Source organism: Aotus nancymaae, unplaced genomic scaffold (assembly GCF_030222135.1).
Source record: "Aotus nancymaae isolate 86718 unplaced genomic scaffold, 86718_ANA_hifiasm-v0.15.2.pri h1tg000108l, whole genome shotgun sequence".
Classification (NCBI taxonomy): Eukaryota; Metazoa; Chordata; class Mammalia; order Primates; family Aotidae; genus Aotus; species Aotus nancymaae.
The window spans coordinates 12,104,252-12,126,779 of record NW_026988523.1 but is presented as its reverse complement, the minus strand read 5'-3'; the positions used below and the strand labels follow the sequence as shown (position 1 = coordinate 12,126,779).

Genomic DNA, 22,528 nt, shown 5'->3' with positions numbered 1-22,528 from the left:
ATGCCCACTCACAAAATCTCTCCTCCTGCTCTACCCATCTGGGTGGGGAGGGGAAAAGACTGGAAGGTTAGATCCTCAGCTGGAGACTCTGGCCCGTGAGCTTTAAAGAAGGAAATGGAAGTGGTTTCGGTAGAAACATCCGCAGGGTAGAGGGAACCGAAATGAAACCAAACCTAGAGTAATTCGCTGTCCCCTCGTGAAGGCCTGCAGAAAAAGGCAGCCCTGACTCCCCTAAATTGATGCCCGATGTTGGGCAGAGCGCCCCAGCCCTGCTTGGGTCGCTCCGTACGACCATCTTTCCACTCCTTGGCTCGGCGCTTCCTTCCCGCTAACGGTTCAAGGATGGACCCTGCACGGGTGCACACGTTCACAGGGGGCTGAGGAGTACCCAATACCCAGTACCCAATTCCAGTACTTAGTACCCAGGCGGGGGTGAGATCCACCGAGGCGCGCCCCCGCCCCCGCGCGTTCCCGGGCGCGCGTCTGGGACTGTTACCTCCGCGGTCCTCACCTTCAGAGGAATGAGAGTCCCGCAGTCCTCTCCTAGTCGTAGCCGGAGACGGCTGTAGCGGAGACTGCTCTGAGTGCTGCTGCTGAAGGCGGATAGCCCTTCGCGTCTTCATCTCCTCGGCTTCCTGGGGTCGCGGCTGCCTCCGCTGCCTAGACCGAAGGTAGTACGCGCTTTCTCTCACTTCCTCTTTTGCAGAATCGGGCCGGAACTCTTCTAGCCGGATTCGTTTTCCCACCGGGGACCTTTCTTTGGCAACCCGGGGCTCGAAGTCGCCGTACACTTCTGGCGGCTCCTCAGAAAACCTCACTTCCCGCCGGCCCTGGCGCGACAGAGGCGTTGCGTACGCAGGCGCATCGCTGCTGCCGCCATTTTGAGGGGCGAGCCGGCCCCTTCCTTCTCGGATGGGGGCCCTGGGGGTGACGTACATACCCCATCCTTCCTGCACCGCCTCCGCCCGCCGCCCCTCCCCCGCCATAGTTGTTGACGTAGCTTGAGTTGATCGCGAAGCTGGCTTTAATGGACCCTACGTTCTCTTGCCGGTGGTGGCGATGGCTTCTCGGGATGTTAGGCGGTGGTCGCTGTGGTCAGGGAGGCAGTTGAGTGTCGCCGGGGCCGCCACCTGCGTCGTCACTGCTGTGTAGCAAACCTGCCTCTGGGCCCATGGTGTGTCTTGAGGGCTGTGGGAGAGGCAGTGCCTGAGCTGGGTCAGCTGCTGTGGGTCGCTCCCGCCTCCTGGCTGGAGGCACCAAAGAGGAGGAGAAGGGGGAGGAGGACGTCTCTGCCATCGGTCTTAAGTAACGGAGGGGTGGGGGCGACAGAAGGGTGGCAGGGCAAATTGCTTGTCCCAAGTCCAGCCGCTCGTGGCAAGTGTTGCCTGCACGCAGGAAGGCTCCGGAAAAACGAGTGAGACGAGGGTGAAGACCAAGTTTCGCTGCTTGGCCCCAGGCTGTTGCGCAGTTCCCCTGGAATCTTTTTGATCGACTGTTACGTTGGCCATGTCCTTCCCAGTGTCCCTAGCCGGCGTGATGGCCAGAGAGAGAACTTTTGCACATGTCATGTTTTTGTGGCCAAAATTTTAGTTTCAAGTTCCTTATGAAGGCGGTTACCTAGTTTTAAATTTTGTCACCTGTTGAGAGTGTACAAAATCCCATCTACAGTCATAGTCGTTGGAAATATTTTCTCTTCTGAAATACACCCATAGGAAACATAACCTTATTCCTGTTCTTTAATATTTCTTGGTTTTATACCAAGAAACACTGTTCGGAAGACCATGTTAGTGCTACATTATGCACAGTGAGAAGCGAACAAGTTTTTTGATTAAAGACGACACTGTAATTTTAAGTTGTGATCCATTACTTTTATTCTGGACATGACGTGATACTCTACATTTGATTTAGCATGTTTTGTGGACTTTATGGAATAAGACAGCATGATAAAAGCTATTTGTTTCACCTCCATATACCATGTTTACAGATGTGGCTAATTTTCAAATACCTAACCAAATTTAGACACACTCAGGGAAGGTCGATTAAGTTCGTGTAAAGTCTAAGTAATTATTGAAAGAAAGCTTACTTCAAAAAATAAAATAAAAATAAAAAGGCCGGGCGCGGTAGCTCATGCTTGTAATCCCAGCACTTTGGGAGGCCAAGGCGTGTGGATCACCTGAGGTCAGGAGTTCGAGACCAGCCTGGCCAACAGGGTGAAACCCTCGCCTTAAAAGAAAAAAGCTTAAATTACTTTCACATGTACAACTTCTTGTAGGACTTTGTATGATTGATTAGAGTGAATAGATTTTAAAAATTGTAATTTGGATACCAGTTACAATGAGTGATTCTGAACAATATGAAGGTGTTTGTTTATTCTTCCAAGTAATCTTAAAATGTTTCTGAGCAACTCATTTGTTGCTCAAACTTGGCACAAATTTCAACTACTGAAGTCGTAATCTGTACTGTTTTTACTAATATTGTCCATAAATTTGGCCACAGGCACGAGGAGTTACAGCTTTAGAGTGAGATAGGGTTTGGCCTGTTAGGAGCTTAGTTTACTGTAGGTTTATAAACAATATAGCTTTTTAAAAAACTGCAGGAACAGTAACAAGAAAGACCCTTCCCTCCTTTCCTCCTCTCCTCCCTCCGTCCCTCCCTTTCTCTCTTTCTCTCTTTCTTCCTCTCTTTCTTTTTCTTGTCTTTTAAGGAAAAGTGAAAAGGATACTCTCTCTTGTCAGCCTGGATTAGATGCTGTATTTTGGAAATTTGCTAGATTTACTCTTCTCCAACAAAATGCTGAAAAGTACTGATACCATAATATGTGGCTTTAATTTATGTTTTAAGTAGTGCTTTCTCTTTAAAGTGGCTATTAGATAACTCATTAGTAACACGATAGTAAACATTCCTTAATAGATTTACTTATTAAATGTAAATTTTATAGTAATATATTGAGTTCATGTTATGAACATTAAAGCCTCCTTGAAACATTTTACAAAGAGATGACTGTAGAAACTGGAATACTAGCTTATAAATCTTGGATACAGGCTTGTAAAACTTATGTTTGAGGGACAAATTAAAAAGGAGACAAGAGAGTCTACTAATTCAAGTTGAATTAGAAGTTGAAAGATTCTACATATTACTCAATAATCGGACTATGCATATTTTGTAATTAAAACTGCTTGTAAAGGCTTAGGAATGGCCTTTCAACTAAATTAACGAGACACTTACTGTAAAATTAGAGGCATGGTAACTTTAATGCTAACATATATATGTGCATAGGATTTTCCCTCTTTTGTCTAGGTTGTAAGCATATAGAAACATACCTCTACTGTGATTGCCTCCTTCACCTAGAAACCGTGCAGATACCAAACTTTCATCACTGTGAGGCAAAGCTAAACTGCTGTCAAACTAGATATTCTGTTGTAGTTATTATCCAGTCTGTAAGAGTGGACCTTGGTCTCCGAAAGTGCTGGAATTACAGGCATGAGCCATTGAGCTCAGCCAAAACCAATTCTTTTAAATGAAACATTTTAAAACAATAAATTTTGTATAGGAACTTTTCGTTTACGGTAAGTAGAAATTCAGTTAAAGTATCTATCCATTGTGACTTAGTAGTAGAAATGAAGTAGGCAACATTGTTATTTTTAATAAGGAAAAGATGATTAAAATATTAAATAGGAAGTTAATTAAAGACATAGTAGCTGGCTCCATTTATTCCTCATTCTTACAAGTGATTGGAAAAAATATTTTAATAATACAAATGAAAATATCTAGCTGGAAATGTTACACTGAAGTTAAACACAATGAAGTGAATGGAATATAGTATTCTACTTTGTTGAATTAGAAATTGCAATTAATTGTTAAACAGCATCCAAGAGTGTTACCAAATCCCGTCACTTCTGCCAAAAGAGGATGATTGAGAAATGAAGGCATCAAAAGTCATATTACATGAAGAATTATGAATTCAGTAAATTCTTGAGGTACTACGTAGTAGGCAATCCCTGTTGTCTGTGCTGGGAATACAGCAGTGAACAAAATAGACTAAAAGACAAAAAACGTTTTCTGCCTTCTTAGAGATTATATTCTATGGGAGGAGTCAAGCAAAAATCAAAATAAGTAAAATAGTGTGTTGGTCAGGACTGTCACTGAAAAAAAATGAGGAAAGAGGAAGGGAGTTTTACATGAGTAGATTTCTTCTGTTGTCTTGAATTGGCATGGGTCAGGAACAGGAATTTAGACTTACTTGATTTTGCCCCCAACCAATTGTATGTTCTTGGGTAAGTTGCTCACCATCTCTTAATTTTCACATTTATAAAATTAATAGATCAAAGCAATAGCTATTTTTTGTTACTACTGTCATTTAGCAGACACGCTACATATGTTATCTAATTTACTCATAACAATCTTATGAGGTAAACAACGTCCCCATTTGACACACGAGCAAACAGATTTAGATTAGGCAGCTCTTTTGAGGACATGCTCCTCTTAATGGCACAGAGGGTGAGTTCCAGGACACGGTGCTTGCCCTTATTATTCGGTACTGGTTCTCACTGTGTTGGTTCTGAGTTAGGTCATATGGGTCAGGGTGGTCAGACGTCTTGCAGAGATTCCTGCAATCCTGTCAGATAGCTTGAGAACTCGGGGACCTCTGCAGGTTGGTTGCACACATTTACCGCGCCTATCGCTGGGTCAGACGACCTGGCAGTAGAGGGCGAAGGATGGAGGAGAAGGCGGCAGAAGGCAGGGCACAGAGACTACTACTCCCAGCATTCAACGGGCTCCTTCCCGCGGAAAGTGTCTGTCATATGGGCGGGGACGCTGGACGACATTCGGGCCGCGGCGGCCGCTGGGTACAGCCGGACGGTGTGGAGTGGAAAGAACACTCGAAGGGCTCCCCTGATACTAACAGTTCTACGATTTAAAACCCCGCCAGAATTTGTAAGTAAACAAAATGACTATATAGCTTTTCCATGTTTTAGTATTGGAACCGATATACTAAATTTTTCAAAAGGGCTTTCAGAAACGGTCCCTCCCCACCCCCACCTCCCTATTGCCCAACGATATTTTAATTTTTATTGTTTTTGAGACCGGTACTTGCCCTGTCACCCAGGCTAGAATACGGTGTTGCGATCATAGCTCACTGCAGCCCCGTACTCCTGGGCTTAAGCGATCCTCCCGCCTCAGCCTCCCGAATAGCTGGGACTACAGGCCCGCAACACCATGCCCCGCTAATTACTTTATTTTTTAATTTTGTAGAGACAGAATCTCACTCTATTGCCCAGGCTGGTCTTGAATGCCTGGCTTCAAGTGATCCTCCCGCCTCAGCCTCCCAAAGTGCTGAGATTACAGGCTTGAGCCACCACACCTGGCCTCACTCGAACAGTAAACGAGGTAGGTTGGGGTTATATTTTCGTTTTGGGACAAAAAGAAACAGAATCTTATAAATATTAAACGGGTTAAGATGTGAGTAAATGTTTAGCTTTAAACTTTAAGGTGAGAAGCAGAATTATTTTAGGGTTCGAAATGTAAGTGGGAAACTTCCCTACTAGTGTAGGCGGCGATTACTCCATGCCCGGCAGGCCTAGGATCTCAGCATTCATCATCTTAATCCTGAAAAGATAGTAATTAAAAAAAACATAGTGCTAAAAAGGGCAAACTTGTAGTTTTATTAAGACCTCCTACCATTTTGCTTATATATTATATATGTACCATACTCTTAGTTGTATTTCATACCGGATAAAAAAGTTTGCACCTTTTCCTTCTTTTAACAAAGTTCATAGTACTCTCTACTTTATGAGTAATGCTTAATTATCAGACTTAATACTGTTACACAGATCCAGAAATTAGTTACACAGATTAGACATACTGGTTTTGTTTTACCTGTCTTTAGGTTTTAAAACATTTTATTTTGGATCTGTATGAAAGGTCCTTTCTTTGTTTTAAGCTGTGGCAGCGATCCATGTTTTTTGAGTTTTATTTTTTCAGCCCAACATGAGTATAAAGGGGCCAGCGGAAACATTTAATAAAAAAAAAAAGAACTCTAAGTAGAGTAACTATAGATGTTCTTGGAAGCCTTTGTGTGGATTAGAACAGTTTGAAAAACCAACATTTGCTGTGAGAAGTGAGTGCCTCTCTTCAGTAATGTTTATTATACTGAACGTGCAGTCCACAACTTGATTACCTGTTTTTCTGCAGGTTTATTACGTAACCTTGGGTGACTCATTTAAGCACTATTTTATCTAGTTTCTTTCTAATGTAGAGGTAATGTTAGCTTGAGAACTTCAATAATTCACAAAGAAATTAGCTTCAGAATTTAGCTAATTATTTGAGGATTATGGGGTATTTTAATAATGTATTGTATCTTGTATATAACTTATTTTTGCCTAAGAAGTCACTTCTGTATTCCATTCATTTCCATGAACACAGAAGTCAAAACTGTATTCCAGGAAAATCCACACTTCTTTGAAGTGCTACTTGAATTTCCTGAAGGAAAGTTTGCTTCAAGAAGCCTTGTCTACTTTCTCACTTTGAGGTTGTTCACTAAGCCAACTGTGAAGGCACATTAACCTGGAGGTTCTGCAACCTCCAAAAAAAATTGAAAGAATGAAGAATTGGCTGTTTTTGTTTACCATTTAGAATTTTAATTGTGTTAAAATTTCATTAATATTTCTGCATCATGTGAACCACTGAATTAAACTGTGTCCCACAAGAAGGAATTCAGTAGGTGATCATACATTATCATAAATTTTGCAAGAAATCAGGCATTTGGGAATAAGAAAGGGCATCCCTAACATCAATAATGAGCGTAGACTTTGGAGTCATAGCTGGGTTTGAATTCCTGTGTTGTCACTGTGTGGGCTGTTTTCCTCTTTACTAATATTTAAAGAAGTTGGCACATGATTTTTTTTTTTGGTGCCATGGCTCAGGTATGATCTGTGCGCATAATTTCGGTAATTGAAATTTCTGGGAAGAAAATGTATCTGTAATTCCACTACCTCAACAAATCATTTTGTTTTGGTTTTTAGAGATTTTCCTTCAGCCCTTGACCATGAGTATATATCATGTAAATAAATGTAATGACATTTTTGCAAAAAGTCAAATTTTAAAACATTCGTTTCTTCTGGGGTTTTGTTTTAATTACATAAATGAAGCTGCCTGGTTTTGCCTTTAATAGTTCAAATAGGCCAGGTGTGATGGCTCATTCCTGTAATCCCAGCACTTTGGGAGGCTGAGGTGGGTGGATCACTTGAGGTCAGAATTTGAGATCAGCCTGGCCAACATGGTGAAACTCCGTCTTTACTAAAAATACAAAAAAGTTAGCTGGGCGTGGTGGCGGGGGCCTGTACTCCCAGCTTCTCGGCAAGCTTGAGGAATCATTTGAACCTGGGAGGTGGAGGTTGCAGTGAGCCGAGATAGCTCCATTGCACTCCAGTCTGTACAACAGAGGGAGACTTTGTCTCAGAAACAAAACAAAACAAAGGAAACCAAGGGCAGAGAAGGGGAGAGAGAGAGAGAAAAAAAACAAAACCAAGTCAGAAGCTGGAGCAGTCATTTAGGCCTAGGCAGTCTGACCTTGGAGGATAGTTCTATGCTGGGTTCTATATTGGTAGTATATTGGTAGATTTGCTTTATGGATGTTAGGTCCTATTTATAGGCAGGACTTGATCCTGGAGGCTTACTTATAAGTTCTTTGTATAAAAGTAACATTATTTACAGTTTTTGTCTGTTTGTTTTTTGAGACAGGATCTCTCTCTTATCCAGGCTGGAGTGCAGTGGCACAGTCACAGCTCACTGCAGCCTTGACCTCCCAGTCTCAAGTGATCCTCCCACCTCAGCCTTCCAAGTAGCTGGGACTACAGGCACACACCCCATACTTGACTAATTTTTGTATTATTTTGTGTATTCAAGGTCTCGATATGTTGCCTAGTGCCTAGGCTCTTCTCTGAACTCTTGGGCTCAAGGAGTCCTCTCCTGCCTCAGCCTCCCAAAGGGCTGGGATTATAGGCATGAGACATTGTACCTGACTACAATATTTTTTAAAGTACTGTATAGAGAGGTACTTTATAACTACCTTTTTTTTTTTTTTTGAGACAAGGGCTTGCTCTGTCACCCAGGCTGGAGTATAGTGGCACTATCATGGCTCACTGCAAACTTGAACTCCTGAGCTCAAGTGATCCTCCCACGTCAGTCTCCCAGGTTAACTGAGACTGCAGGCACACACTGCCACGCCCAGGCTGGTCTCAAACTCCTGGCCTGAAGTGATCCTCCCACCTTGGCCTCTCAGAGGGCTGGGATTAAAGGCATGAGCCACTGCGCCTGCCTTATCCCTCCCCCACCCCACTTTTAACTATTTTGACCACTAGATTTTTAACAAATTTTGTAGGAAAATAAAGATTAGGAAAATGTTTAGTTCCTTAACAGATGAGGCCATTCACCTATAGTTTTATTAGTTGTAGTAAAAATATAACTTATACACAAGGCAAATTATAAGGTTTAAGCTTTCCTTTTTTAAAATTAAAAATACAAGATTTATAATGAAGGAAAACTAACTGTAAACCAATCCTCCTTCAACTTTATAGTGAACACCAGAGACATCTGGCAAATCTGTGAAAACAAATTCCTGCAGGAGTCTGAGATTCTGGTCTAGGTTGGGGCCTGAATTTGTACTTTTAGCAAGCGCCTAGGTAATGTTAATGATTCCCAGCTAATAAATTTTATATAGTGAGGAAACAAACACTTGTTGTCTGCCTGTCTGGCTTAATAGTTCTAACCCAGTAGCACTGAGCATCCACATCTTGGCTTTTAAAGGAACTGGGACTTTTTAGAGAAGTGGCCGATTTCAGTGCAAGGGGCAGAGAAAATCCTAGATGAGCCTAAAGCATCTTGTGGTGCTTGAAAGTAAGGAAATGCTAAAAAAAAAGTTAGGGACCTTGTCGAAAGGACCCAAGAAGCAACTTGAAGGACTTCCTAGTATCCAAGTTGGAACAATTTGAGCAATAAAATGAATAATGATAGTATTGGACTTTAACCCATAAAATAAAATGAGTTTATACTGATATTGCTAAATAAATAAATAAGTAGGGGGGGAAGGGACAACTTTAATTAATAAACATTTATATTTATTATTAATTCCAGTTAATAAACATAGACAGAAAGAAGGAAATACAAAACCACTGTTAGGGAAACAGTACCAAAGTAGTTGTTGCAGACAAAATCCAGTTAGAGGAAAATCAGAATATTTACATAGTCTCTAAGTATCTCTCGCAGGATAATTATTAACTACAAAGAAAAAATAGTAATCTGACAGTGGAGATACTATGTTTACAAAGTGACCAAAGTTAACATCACCAGTAATAAGGCAAGGACATCATGAACCCAAAGATATGCAGTGAGAAGGACACAGCAGCATTTCTGTGGTATTTGCTGTTCTTGCCAAAAATGCATAACCTTTTTATCTTTCTAATCACGATAAAATATTATAAAAACCTAAACTGAGGAACATCCTACAAAATAACTGGCCAGGCCGGGTGCAGAGGCTCATGCCTTTAATCCCAGCACTTTGGGAATCCAGGGCAAGAGGGTTGATTGGGCCCAGGAGTTTGAGACCAGCCTAGGCAATGTAGCAAGACCACATCTCTATTTTTTAAAATTAAAAACAAAAAAAAACCAAACCCCAAGTAACTGACCAGTATTCTTCAAAAGTGTCAAGGTCACAAAGACAAGAAAGGGTCAAAAAGGACATGTAAAGACTGAGGAACTGTCATAGACTGGAGACTAAGGAAAAATAACAACTAAAGGCTACATGAAGTGGGGATCCTGGATTGGCCCTGGGAACTTACAGAGGACAGTAGTGGAAGAAACGGTGAAATTTGAACATGGCCTTTAGTTTAGTTAATTGAATTGTACCAATGTTAATTTCTTATTTTTGATAACTATAGTTATATAAGATGCTAGATGAAAGATATAAGGGAACTCTGTGCAATTTTTGCAACTTTTCTGTAAGTCTAAAATTAGTTCAAAATAAAAAGTTTAATAAAAATATGTTGACTTGAAGTAGAACGAAAAGTGATTAGGGAAGTTAAACTAAAACTGGCAGTCGGTTGTGCTGCTCACTATCAGAAATTTTTTTTTTTTTTTTTTTTTTTTGTGAAGGAGTTTAGCTCTTATGGCCCAGGCTGGATTGCAATGGCGCTATCTTGGCTCACCACAACAGCCGCCTCCTGGATTCAAGTGATTTTTCTGCTTCAGCCTCCTCAGTAGCTGGGATTATAGGCATGTGCCACCACATCCAGCTAATTTTGTATTTTTAGTAGACACGGGATTTCTCCATGTTGGTCAGGCTGGTCTTGAACTCCTGACCTCAGGTGATCCACCCACCTCGGCCTCCCAAAGTGCTGGGATCACAGGCGTGAGCACGTGGCCACTATCAGAAATCTTAGCAAACTCTTTGATCCTTCATGCATAGCTTAATACCTCTACGTGGTCAACTGAAACTGCAGACACAAGTCAAAGGAGTTTGGAGGGAATAGGAAGGGTAAGTAGGAAAGAAATACTTTCTGTACTCAGAAAATATATATAGAATTTGAACTGCGCCAGGCATTCAGTTCCTGTATAAAAAAACAGTTTCCTAAGGAAATAGTTAGAATGGTTTTTGTTCCTAGGCTAGTACTTTTTCAGACTCCCTAGAATAAGTCACCAGTGAGTGAAAATACAGAGAAATGAGTGAGTAAATTGTGAAAATAATAATGCTGGGATATTATGACAGTGGATATGGTACAGAGGATTGAGCAAGACTTAGAATTTTAGTTTTAGACAGACAATAAATAGCTAGCACAAGTTAACGGAAATACCTAAGCTTGGCACCGGATCTGACTGTTGAAAGTTGTATATTAGCCTTAAAGGTTTGGCTGCTGGTGTTTTGAAGTGAAACTAGACAGAATTTGGACCATGGGCTTTTGGAGCATTAGAGCAACATAGAATTTTTATTCTATGTACCAGTAAGTTTCTAAACTAGTTGTTCACCTTTATGGTTATCCACCTCAAAAAGTATGCTAGCAATGCATACACACCTGTTTTGTTTGTCAGTTCCTGGGGCAAGAGAGAGGAGAACATTCTGCAGCTGTTTTCTAACCTTGGATCATATTTTTTATTTGGCCTGTCTGTTCTAAGGAGGGAACAGTGTGTGTACTAAATAGTACTGAAGATTGTTATCCATATGCCTTCTCTCAGTAATCTCAAAACTGCGAAATTAAAAGTACTTTCTCACAAAACAAGTTGACTTTTTCCCAGGAGCATTTTATTTGCAACAAAAAATTATTTTAGATTATATGAATTAAAAAAAAAGAAAGATTCCTTTTCTCATACTCGTTAATCTCTCATCTACATTCAGAAGTTGTGAAATAGGAAGCTCTTAAGATTTCACTTTGTGTATGAAACTTATTGGAGACTATCTCATACAAAAAAGTTATGATTATTGATTAGCTTTGACTACCCCCTAGAAGAAAATATTTAAAATAGGAATTCAAGAGAGTTTAAAGCATTTATATTTTTTCTATGTGCCTATCTTGATTTTATATATCATATGAGGAATTGGTTGAGGCTGAAGTCTAAGGGATAAATTGCCTAGAAAAATCATTCCAATCTTGACTCAGTCTGAAACTTAATTCTTATGCTACCACGAAAAAGAGTGAAGGAATTTTTATCGATTGAGGGCAGGTTTGAGCCTATTATATACATACATTCAGGAAATTGGAAAGAACAAGATAGACTTTTTAGAGAAGTTAATTAAAAAGTTGCCATGGTTGGTTGATGTAAATGTCAGTGGAGAAATAGAACTACATTTCTATTTTGGTGTGAAAGTACTATTTTCTTCTCTAAATTTTCTTTTAATAAAGTTTCAGGAAGGATCTTAAATTTATTTTAATTCACATACACAAAACCCCTGATTTGTATTTTCTTTTGTATGGCATTTGTGCAGTAGAAAAGCTCCTCAAATTTTGTTTTTTTGCCCACTGTTTAGTGAAGGAAGTTTGAAAATACAGGCATCCCAGCTTCTGTTGTGGGCCTCCCTAAATTTCCTGTGATCTCTACAGGGGGTCTTTTTTATATTCCTCCAAGTGCCCTTAGCCTTCGCATAAGTCACTGGTTCCAGTCTGGATTCCCTAGACATCTGGAAGTCCTGAATGATTGTTCTTTCTGTATCCATAGTACTTGGCATTGGGCCTAGCACATGGTGCTTTCCTCAAATAACTTAAACAATTATGTTTAACAATCAGTAGAGTAACGGTAGTTCTCAAGGTATTTTCAGCATTTCTAAACACCTAATGATAGTCATATATTTACCTTCAATCAGTTGCTTTGGACTTAAGCTAATGGAGTTGAGAAAGGAAGCCGATTTTACAAATCCAGATCTTTCCAACTCTATATTATAGGCATGTAATGTATTCTGTCTAATTTAAAATATTGGAAGTTCTAAACCAAGGCTAGTAACAGTAGTTTTTTGTTTTATTAGAAATTCTGTTTGGCAGATCTACATATCTGATCACTAAAAATGAGCAAATGAAATTATTATGAGACTGCAGATTGTTTGGACATCTTTCCAAAATGGGGGAGGAGGGGTGGGGTTGGAAAAAAGTTACCTTGGATAGCAAAATGATTAGGAACCATAGTGCCTATGGTCCTGAGTCATTTCAGATTCCTCTAGGAGTTTAAAAAGATTTACCATCTTTTTGGAAAAAAATACACATATGTATATAAAGAGTTTTATATGTAATTTCAGAGGATTCAGGACTCTCTGAAGTTTGTCCTGTATTTTTTGGTGTGGCAGTGAAAAATTAGAAGGGGTGATTTCTCCCACTGCCAGTATTTATTCATAATGGAAGAGGGTCCTTTGGCTTTGTGAGCAGATTAAATGAGTTAATACAAATAAAGTATGTAGAACAGAAAATAGCACTCCATAAGGGTTAGCTACTAAGTGTTATTATCTAACAGACAGAGGGTTACTGTATACCATTTAATACCCTGCCAAATAAAGTTCTCTGAGCTGTAGATTGCTTGGAGGAACTGTGTCTTTTTCTAATTTGTATAAAGGTGTCATATGAAATAGCAACTTCCCTACACAGAAATTTATACCTTCATAGAGTATGCTAAGATAAACCCTCTTTTTCGTACAACCATTAGGTAGGCTTCTTTTACCTTATTTCTATGAAGAAACGGCTGCTTAAAATTTTGTGAGGAAAACAGATCCATATCCTTCTATATGGCTCTTCTTTATCCCAGTAAAAGTTGCCTGCTTTGCCTCTGAGCAAATTAACTGCTACTGGTCTTCTTGTCCACAGCGTGAAAGTTTGTTTTTGCTTATTAATCTCTTTCTCTTTTTAAATATTATAAAATATTGAATAGAGATGCTGTAAGCTATTAGGATTTATGATACAGTGGGTATTCTTGTACCTTCACCCAGTTAAAGAAGCAAAATTACAATTTTCTTTGAAATTCTTTGAATGCCCTTCATCCCCCAGCGTTCCCTCTCCCATCAGAGGTAATAATTATCCTGAGGTTTGGACTCATACTTTTTTTTTAAGCTTTATTACATACTTATCCCTAAACAATACATTAATTTTATATGCTTTTGAAACTTTATGTTAGTGGAAAGTTTATATAAGAATGTGTGCATGTATGTATTTTTTTCCTTCTGCTATTTGCATTTTTTTTTTAAGCTCAACATTCTTGAGTTTCATCTATGTTTAGACAGTATCCTATTGTACAGAAATACCTCAATTTATTCATTCTCCTGTTCATGGCCATTTTGGTTGTTATTTTGCTATTACACAGTGCCACCATGAATGTTTTTATTCGTGTTTTTAAATGTACATGTGTAATTTCTCTAGGGTATATGCCTAAGAGTGGAATTGCTGAGTTATAGGAAATGCACATCTTCAGCTTTACTAGGTAATGCCAATTCCAAAAGTGATTAGAGATTTATAGTCTTGTCATTAGAGTGTAAGAATTCAAGCTACATTTTATTTTTGTCATTTATTCATCCAGAAATATTTATTGGCCACTATAGCAAGTAAATAAAAAGATAAAATGTCCCACTCGCAGGAAGTTTATATTTTAGTAGAGAAAAATAGCCAAAATAAATAGTATAGCAAAATGGCACCTGTTTTATGGGAAAAAAAATAAAGCAAGGATAGTGCTTGTTATTGCACTGCTCATAGAGCCATATGGGAGATTTGAGTTTAAGAGGATGAGATATAACCAAGAAGTCCTGTGTTTCAGGTGGTGATTGACATAAACAGAGATGCAAATATGAGATTGGTCCTGATGCTTTCTACACTTGATCTTAGCCAAAAGGCCGAGAAGCGATGGTCCTTATGCTTTTAAGCAGATAATGGTAGTGAAGCTGTGAGTGTTTGGGTGGGTATGGGGGTTAGGAATCTTGCCATTAGCATTTTCCCAGGCCCCTTTCTTTATTCCTACTCATCCGTTAGCTCTAAGGCTAAAGAATGAGTGAGGAAGCTGAATGGGTGGTATTATTCTGAGCATTTGGGGTTCTGGGGCCTCCTGTTGACTCTTGCCTACAGGAGAGGAGGAAAGATTTGTCTGGAACATATGGAACAGTGGAGTTCTCTTGATACAGAATTACTTGGAATTCTAGTGCTTGTTTGATTACTGAAGTTGGAAAACTGAAGGTTGGGGAATGGATGGAATTTTTCTGAGCACTTTGAGCTTTAGGGCTTTCTCTTGACTCCTACCAAGGAGTCCTCTGGGAAGAGTGGTTTTTCCTACAGTATGTGGAACCCCCTTTGTCAGACTTAGTTTTTGTAGTCTGGGGATGTAAAATAGTATCTTGCTGATACTACAGTAGTATCTTGTTGTATTTATTTGATTTTGCTGTAAAAATCCAAAATTTGATCATTTAAATGTCAGACTTTTTATTTTTTATCTTCTGTGTTTATTGGGCTCCACCATTGTGGAAGTTTCATTCGTCATCTCTCTGTACCATGACTAGATACCCAAGGTTTAATTCAGCAGCTGAATATCTTTTACTCTGGAAACTTTTGTCAATAGACCCTCAGGGAACTCTGTTATACCCTGTGCTAACCCCACCTTTTGTCCACTCTGCCTGAGGAACTGAGTTAGTAGCCCTCAACTGTATACTGCTACCTAACTTCAGAAAACACATCAGTATATCTATATGGACTCTCTTTCACCTGCTCTGGGGCTCCCATCAAAATACGGGCCCCATGTTGTAGCACTGTCAGAGGTTCTTCATTTACCTTTTAAATTTACTATTTTAAAATCTGAGAATCACAGCTATTATTTCTGTAAGAAAGTGTTCTGGCTTACCACAATAAGGCTATAATTCCTTCTGTTTTTCAGGCCAGATCTTTATATTTTAACCCATGCTTTCCCCAGTGTCTCTTATTACTCTCACAGGATCGAGCCTTAGAATTTACAAAAAGAACATGGGAGAAAGGCGTGGTATATAGTACTCTGACAATCTGTGACACTCTCTAGGTGACCTTCTATATACATCCTACTGTCCCACCTTGTTTACATGCTACATTCAGTGTCATGAAGGAGTGCAAAGATGATAGTATCTGCAAATTCCAACTGATTTACTATGCATTTTCCAAGAATAGCTCAGGACTATTGCTCAGGGCTATGCCTTACTTGCCTTCTCAGACTGACACTGCATAAACCAATAAAACTAGATGGTGGGCAATGAGACCTGCCCCTTTGATTTTTTTTTTTTTTTTGCCTTAAAAGGGATTTCATTCAACTTCCTATGGTTAGCTTTTAAGACTATTATGTAAAAATTGTGTAAGCTTTTTTTGTGGATGGATTGAAACCTATTAGGGAAAGCCCGTCATTGTTAATGTTATCCCATACATTATGGGAATGCCATACCTGGCACCCATTTTACAGAAGAGATGTACAAGAGATCTCAAAGTTTTACTAAGTTAGACGTGATTGTACAGACCTTATTATTCGCAAGGTACACATGGAGTAAAAAAGAAATACAGTCCTAAAAAAATTAAGCTAGTCCTAGTATAAATGATCTAGAATTCTTTCTAGTACCAACAGATCAATTGGTTTGAACCCATGTTAAATAGTCATGGGAAAACCTATGAGACATTTCTTATCTGCCTATAACTAACCTGAATAATTTCCAAATGCATGTTTCTAATAATAATGTGAGCAACTGCAAAACCCATATGAGTCGTCTGAAGTTTTATCATTTACAGGTATGTGACGCATTCCAGATTCTCCATCCAACTCAGCATCAGCTCCTTCACGGCAACTGGGTCCTGATTAATGTTCTCCCAAGACAGACTTCACTGGATCTACGCTCAAGACGACTCTGCCAGGTTTTTCTGACCCCTCTACATTGCTATACAGTGTCAAGGCCTTAAGACTTGGGTACGTGTATTACAACGGCAAGAGTGCCAGCACCAACAAAAGACCCATTGGACCCGTCAGCTCCTCTGTTTCACCAAGCAGACACAATAACCTTCCCAACAAAGCAGAGTAAGCCAAGTGCCTCTGTGTGACACCACCAGCCGCTGATAACGCATAAGAAAAATATAACTAATTTAAACTAGAGCCCTGTCTCTTCTTGAGAAGCTGGGATTTGAAGGAGCTATCCTGAGATCTGTACTGCTAGTAAGTGACTGATAACATTATAAACTGGATCGGTCCCTGAGTTCAGAGACTGAGTTGCAATTGAGTGAAAAATAGACAACGAAATCTTGAAGAATTGCACTGAGGTGCAAACCAAGTTTATTTGGCTCTCCAAGTAATATTGGTTGAACTAAGAAATTGGTAAACCAAACCTGTATTAGGACTGGTTGTTTAGGTGTCTCTCTTTGTCATTGTTGCCTCTTGCTGTTACATTGCTGTCTGTGTTGTCTTTCTAGGTCCAGATGTTTTCCGATAATTCACATTGCCCTGATTGTGGACAACAGTGGTTCCCTAGTTTAGAACTAGGCCACTGGTTGTACCAAACTGAACTTGTTGAAAATGAATGTTACCAGGTATTCTTAGACCGTATTAACAGAGCTGATTATTGCCCTGAGTGTTATCCCGATAATCCTGCTAATAGAAGCCTTGTTCTTCCTTGGTCTTTCCCACTTGAGTGGGCTCCCCAAAATCTCACCAGATGGACCTTTGAGAAAGCTTGCCATCCATTTCTTCTGGGTCCTCCACTGGTTAGAAAAAGAATACATGACTCTCGAGTAGCTGGTTTTAACCCAGCATTACAGTTAATCTTGACCAGAACAGATAAAACCTTAAACAAAAAGCTGGGCCAAAACAAATAGCTCTGTCATAGTCAAAATTGTCAAGTCTAGAGGCTTTTGTGTGGTTAGCCCAAAGAAGATGGAAAAATAATTCATTTCTAAATCTGACCCAGATTGTCACTACTTTGGGGGAACTGCTTAAATTGTTGGATCTGCTTCTGTGGCCTACACATATTTTGCTCACCATGAATTTAATCAGTATTCCAGCCAGATTGTCCATCTAGACTGAGGCTAATCCATATTTCCTATAAACAATGATTTGGAACTTACCACTTCTAAAAAACTTTCTGCAGCTTAAATAGTGACATATGACAAGGTAGTCCTAGAGGGCAAGTCTCATACTATGTGCTCCATAATGGTATTTCTAATGATAACTTTTGTGGGAAAGCATCCTTGTTTTAGCTGGATCCTAGATTAGTCCAGTGAATTTTAATATGAAGTTACACTGTTATAGACTCCACTTCTTATGCATTAGTCAGTGATGATATATATAGATAGATAGATAAAATTTATCCATATATAGCCATCTATTAATCATTGGCTCTCTTTGGCCCATCCTCAGTGTGGCTGTGACATTATTGATAACTGGTCACTGTCAGATAAATCACATTCTATTAGGAAACACCTACATAGGTTTTGCAGAAACATGCAGAAATGCCACCTGTCTGTACTTACTTGGCTTTACATAAACAAAAGACTGTTTCGTCTTTGTCGTGACTGAATTTACAGCATCCTCCCCTGGAAATGGAAAAGTACCTGTCTAGGAGATGTATGACGAAAGAAATTATCAAGCCTGACCTCATATATATTGTGAACAGTCTAGGGGAAGCATCTTCTTAGAACTAAGATCCTGCTGAACATTGGCCACATTCTGAACTTCTATTGTTCATGAAAATCATAGACCCAGAATTGGGGTTAAGCCACTTAGAAAAAGCTGTTGAAAGCATCTCAGAGGCCACTGAATAATTTTTAAATTGTACTTAACATGCCAGGTATCAAGGTATCTAGTGCTTTTATATCACCTCAACAATATTATCAAGGTCCCAACTTCTTTCTGTCCTTTCTGCTTGGGATTTTTTTTTTTTTTTTTTGGCTTTTCCTTTTTTAAAAGTAGTGACAGAATCTTGCTGTATGGCCTAGGCTGGTCTCCAACTCCTAGGCTCAAGCCATCCTCCCACCTTGGCCTCCCAAGGTGCTGGGATTACAGGTGTGAGCCACCTCATCCAGCCTAGGACCCATGTTTGCTTTTTGTCCTTATGGTTTTTTTCTCAATGCATATATAGTATGACTTCTTGTTGTACCAGACTTTTTAATCCCTAGAAAAAGCTGGAAGTGAAGAGCAAACAGCTTTCTTTCAAGTCTGTCTTTTATTTGGGAATCAAATCTTTTCCAAAAATCCCTAGCAGATTTTTTTCTTACATCTCATTAGAAAGTACCAGTTTACAAGGGAGCCTGGGAAAGCTTGGCAAAGGGGAATAGGGTTAGCATTGCCTGGGTTGGGCACATTGCCTCCATTAATGAAATCAGGGCTCTTTTTCTTTTTTTTTTGAGACAGAGTCTTGCTCTTTTGCCCAGGATGGAGTGCAGCAGCACAATCTTGGCTTATTGCAACCTCCGCCTCCCAGGTTCAAGCGATTCTCCTGCCTCAGCCTCCCGAGTAGCTGGGCTTACAGGCACCCGCCACCACACCTGGCTGGTTTTTGTGTTTTTAGTAGAGGTGGGGTTTCACCATGTTGGCCGCGCTGGTCTCGAACTCCTGACCTCAGGTGATCCACCTGCTGCAGCCTCCCACAGTGCTGGGATTACAGGCATGAGTCACTGTGCCTGGCCAGGGCTCTTTTAGCAAGGAAAAAGTGAGGAATGAATGGTTTTTGGTGTGCAACAAATCATACTTGCCACATGTTGTGAAACCTAAAGGTATTTGTTAGTCTGTATGAAGAATGTACCCCAGAGATCCATCCTGTATCTGCCTTATGTCTCTTCCAATGGAGGTTCTCTCCTGTTATATTGCTGAATAAACTATGTTAACTGCTAAATTGAGTGAAGACTAGTTAGTTTATTGCTAACTGTTTAATGAAGAACTTCACTATCCTACAACTCTTCCTAAAATGTGAAAATTTACTTTGAGAGAGTGCTTTTGAGAATAATACTATGATTAGTAGTATTGGCCCTTAAATTTTTTCAGTTATTAGAAAATGCTTATGTTACAAGGACATATACTAAGGAACAGTCTACAAATGTGAAAATTTAAATATCAGCAAAATAGAGAAAAGGTCTTTGTTTCTGTTTTAACCAATCTCTCCATTAAATAGTAAGATCAGATTAAAAGGATTTATACCATTGATTTCTCAAATCAATACCTAAGCAGAACTTGGGAGAGCTTGTTTAAAAATGTACATTTCCTGGGAGCTGCGGTGGCTCAGGCCAGTTGTCCTGGTGGTGGTTGAGGAGGTGAGGCTATTCGTTCGAGGCCAGCCTGGGAAACATAACTTCTCATTCATTTGAAAAATAAATGCAGATTTCTTGGTCTGTTTTAGAAATTTTGATTCCTCAGGTTGCTTGTAGGGCCCAGGAATCTGCTACTATAAATAACACCTCACGCCAGGTGCAGTGGCATGTACCTTTTATCACAGCTACTTGGGAGGTTGAGGCAGTAAGATTGTTTGAGCCCAGGAGTTCAAGACCAGCCTGGGCCAAGATAGTGAGACCCCTGTCTCTTTAAAAAAAAAAAAAAAGATAGATAGAAATAGTACCTTGGGAGATTCCGATGCAGGCGCTCTATGGACCACACTTTGAGAAATGCTGTAGTAATACATCCATAGTGTTTACTTATCTGGCTTAAAAGGATGGGAGCAGAGTACTCATAGTACTGCAACAGAGTACCATTTATTTGGTAATGCTGGTAATGTAAAAAGAGGTTTCCTGTCAGACTGAAGATCACTGTTGATAATTTAGGTCATAACTTAGCCACATTTTTCTCATTATTTAAACTAATCAGGACTATTTCAGTCCTCTTCACAAACAGTTTTGTTTGGTGTCATTATAAGCTATGTGAATATACAGGAATCAAAAGTATTAATTTTAATATTAAGAAGGTTCCTTTGCCTTAAAACATTATCACATACCTGTCATATGGTAAGCGGTCAGAAACCAACATCATGTAGTAGAGCTCATAAAACTGAGCAAAGGAGAAAATTGAGGAGGGCTTTGAACACAGCTTTTCACTTTAGATCTTTCTAGTATGGCTTCAAATATCGCAGATTATTCTAGAATACTCCATAGTTGATGTGAATAATGAATTTTATTAAAATATAAATGCTGTGTTGGTAAAATTAATTCTAATGACAAATGATTTGGAGGGTTGCCCAGTGTTTTAAAGAATGTGAGCCATACTAGCCTCTATTTTTATAGCGTGGAAGAATGGGTAATACTGCTTATATGTTATGGTAGCATTTCTAAAATGACCATTATAACTACTTATTGTTATTTTACAGTAAACCTGGGAGTGGAAGGGTTAATGGAAACATGCAAGGGCAGACCGGAAAGCCACCAAAGAGGTGGCTTTTGGGGGATGTGAGTGAGTGAGGTAAGATTCATCTCTGAGTTACAGGTGAAGGAAGTCCAGGCAAACAGGAAGGCAGAAATGAGTCCATGGCATCCAAAGAATATGTGGCAGTCCACATTCATAGTTGTCTGTAAAAGTGAGATGAACCATAGCCCTTTCATCTCTCCTGTCTCCCTGGCAACCCTGAGTCTCCATGGAATTTTGGGGACACAGCTTGAAAATTGCTTTTTATAGAGGCAAAATAATGGCCTTGCAGCCAGCTGGGTTTGTATTCTAATTCTGACATTATTAAATGACCTTGGGCATTTTAACCTCTCTGTATCTAGTTTCTTCATCTGTGAAAAAGGTTGTGTAATAATACCTACTTCATCCGGTTGTGAGGTTTAAATACAATAATATACCAAACATATGGCACATACTAAATCTTTAGGATGAGGAAAGATATAAGGCAAGAAAGCAAAAGCAGAAGTTACAACTGGGGAATAATGTAGAGTCTTTTACTTACTGTTTTGTTGTTTTGAGACAGGGTCTTGTTCTGTCACCCAGACTGGAGTGCAGTGGCGCCATCATGGCTCACAGCAGTCTTGACCTCCTGGGCTCAAGCGATCCTTCCACTTCAGCCCCCTAAGTAGCTGTGACTACAGGCTTGCACCACCACACCCAGCTGATTTTTGCATACAAAAATTATACACAAAGATGGAGTATTACGATGTTGCCCAGACTCGTCTTAAGCTCCTGAGCTTCAAGTGACCCGCTCACCTCGGCCTCCCAAAGTGCTGGGATTATAGGCCAGAGCCACCATGCCTGCTGAGTCTTAGTTTTAGAACAGGGATGAAAGCCAATTGTTTGAACTGATGCTGAATTATTATAAACTTATTGGCTGGTAGCTCACACCTATGATCCCAGCACTTTGGGAGGCTGAGGCAGGAGGATGGCTTGAGCCTAGGAGTTCGAAACAAGCCTGAGCAACATAGTGAGACCCCAACTCTACAAAAAATTTTTAAGAAGAAAAAATTAGCTGGATGCAGTGGCATGTGCCTGTAGTCCCTGCTACTTAGGAGGCTGAGGTAGGAGGATCCCTTGAGCCTCAGTGAGCTATGAGCTTGAGGCTGCAGTGAGCTATGATGGTACTACTGCCCTCCAGCCTGGGCAACAGTGAGGGCCTGTCTCTAAAAACGAAAACAAAAAACTTCTTAAATCTCTCCTGATGAAGGACAAGATTGATTTTGGGACTGAGGTTGAGCCTGTAGTGTAAGTCAAATGGTCTTTGTTGTAAAGATTAAAAGGCCCGGCCGGGTGCGGTGGCTCACGCCTGTAATCCCAGCACTGTGGGAGGCTGAGGTAGGCGGATCATGAGGTCAAGAGATCGAGACCATCCTGGTCAACATGATGAAACCCCGTCTCTACTAAAAATACAAAAATTAGCTGGGCATGGTGGCGCATGCCTGTAGTCCCAGCTACTCGGGAGGCTGAGGCAGGAGAATTGCTTGAACCCAAGAGGCAGAGGATGCAGTGAGCCGAGATCGCGCCACTGCACTCCAGCCTGGGTAACAAGAGCAAAACTCCGTCTCAAAAAAAAAAAAAAGGCCTGGAGGGATGGATAACCCAAAGCAGATTTTTGTCACAATTTTTAGACTCATTTTATAATCTTAATTATGGTACA

At 40.0% G+C, this 22,528-nt stretch overlaps 3 protein-coding genes and 1 pseudogene across 7 annotated transcripts in view; 2 read left to right on the top strand and 2 right to left on the bottom strand.

Annotated features, from left to right (window-relative positions):
- TOR1AIP1 (torsin 1A interacting protein 1) overlaps nt 1-1,208 on the bottom strand; it is a 36,166-nt gene extending 34,958 nt beyond the window's left edge. For all 3 annotated transcript variants that reach the window (XM_064370705.1, XM_064370706.1, XM_064370707.1), the window contains exon 1: nt 512-1,208. In XM_064370705.1, the coding sequence (XP_064226775.1) occupies nt 512-986 (475 nt within the window). In that variant the 5' untranslated portion in view covers nt 987-1,208. The remainder of the gene's footprint in view (nt 1-511) is intronic.
- A 4,094-nt stretch (nt 1,209-5,302) lies between these two features.
- Nucleotides 5,303-22,528, top strand: part of LOC105711737 (torsin-1A-interacting protein 2) — a 36,748-nt gene continuing 19,522 nt past the window's right edge. The window contains exon 1 of one of the 3 annotated variants that reach the window (XM_064370689.1): nt 5,303-5,388. The gene's annotated coding sequence lies outside the window, so the exon portion shown is untranslated. Of the gene's footprint in view, nt 5,389-16,338; nt 16,423-16,574; nt 16,666-22,528 lie in introns of those variants that run through there. The other 2 variants (XM_012444604.3, XM_064370688.1) reach the window with 2 other exon arrangements.
- LOC135272413 (U2 spliceosomal RNA) lies at nt 14,218-14,362 on the bottom strand (annotated as a pseudogene).
- Nucleotides 16,659-19,336, top strand: LOC105711738 (torsin-1A-interacting protein 2). The gene has a single exon (XM_012444605.3). The coding sequence runs from the start codon at nt 16,926-16,928 to the stop codon at nt 17,319-17,321; it is 396 nt and encodes a 131-aa protein (XP_012300028.1). The 5' UTR covers nt 16,659-16,925; the 3' UTR covers nt 17,322-19,336.

Excerpts from the sequence above, each read along its gene's own strand:
- LOC105711738 (XM_012444605.3), top strand. The coding sequence starts at position 16,926 with ATGTTTTCCGATAATTCACATTGCCCTGATTGTGGACAACAGTGGTTC.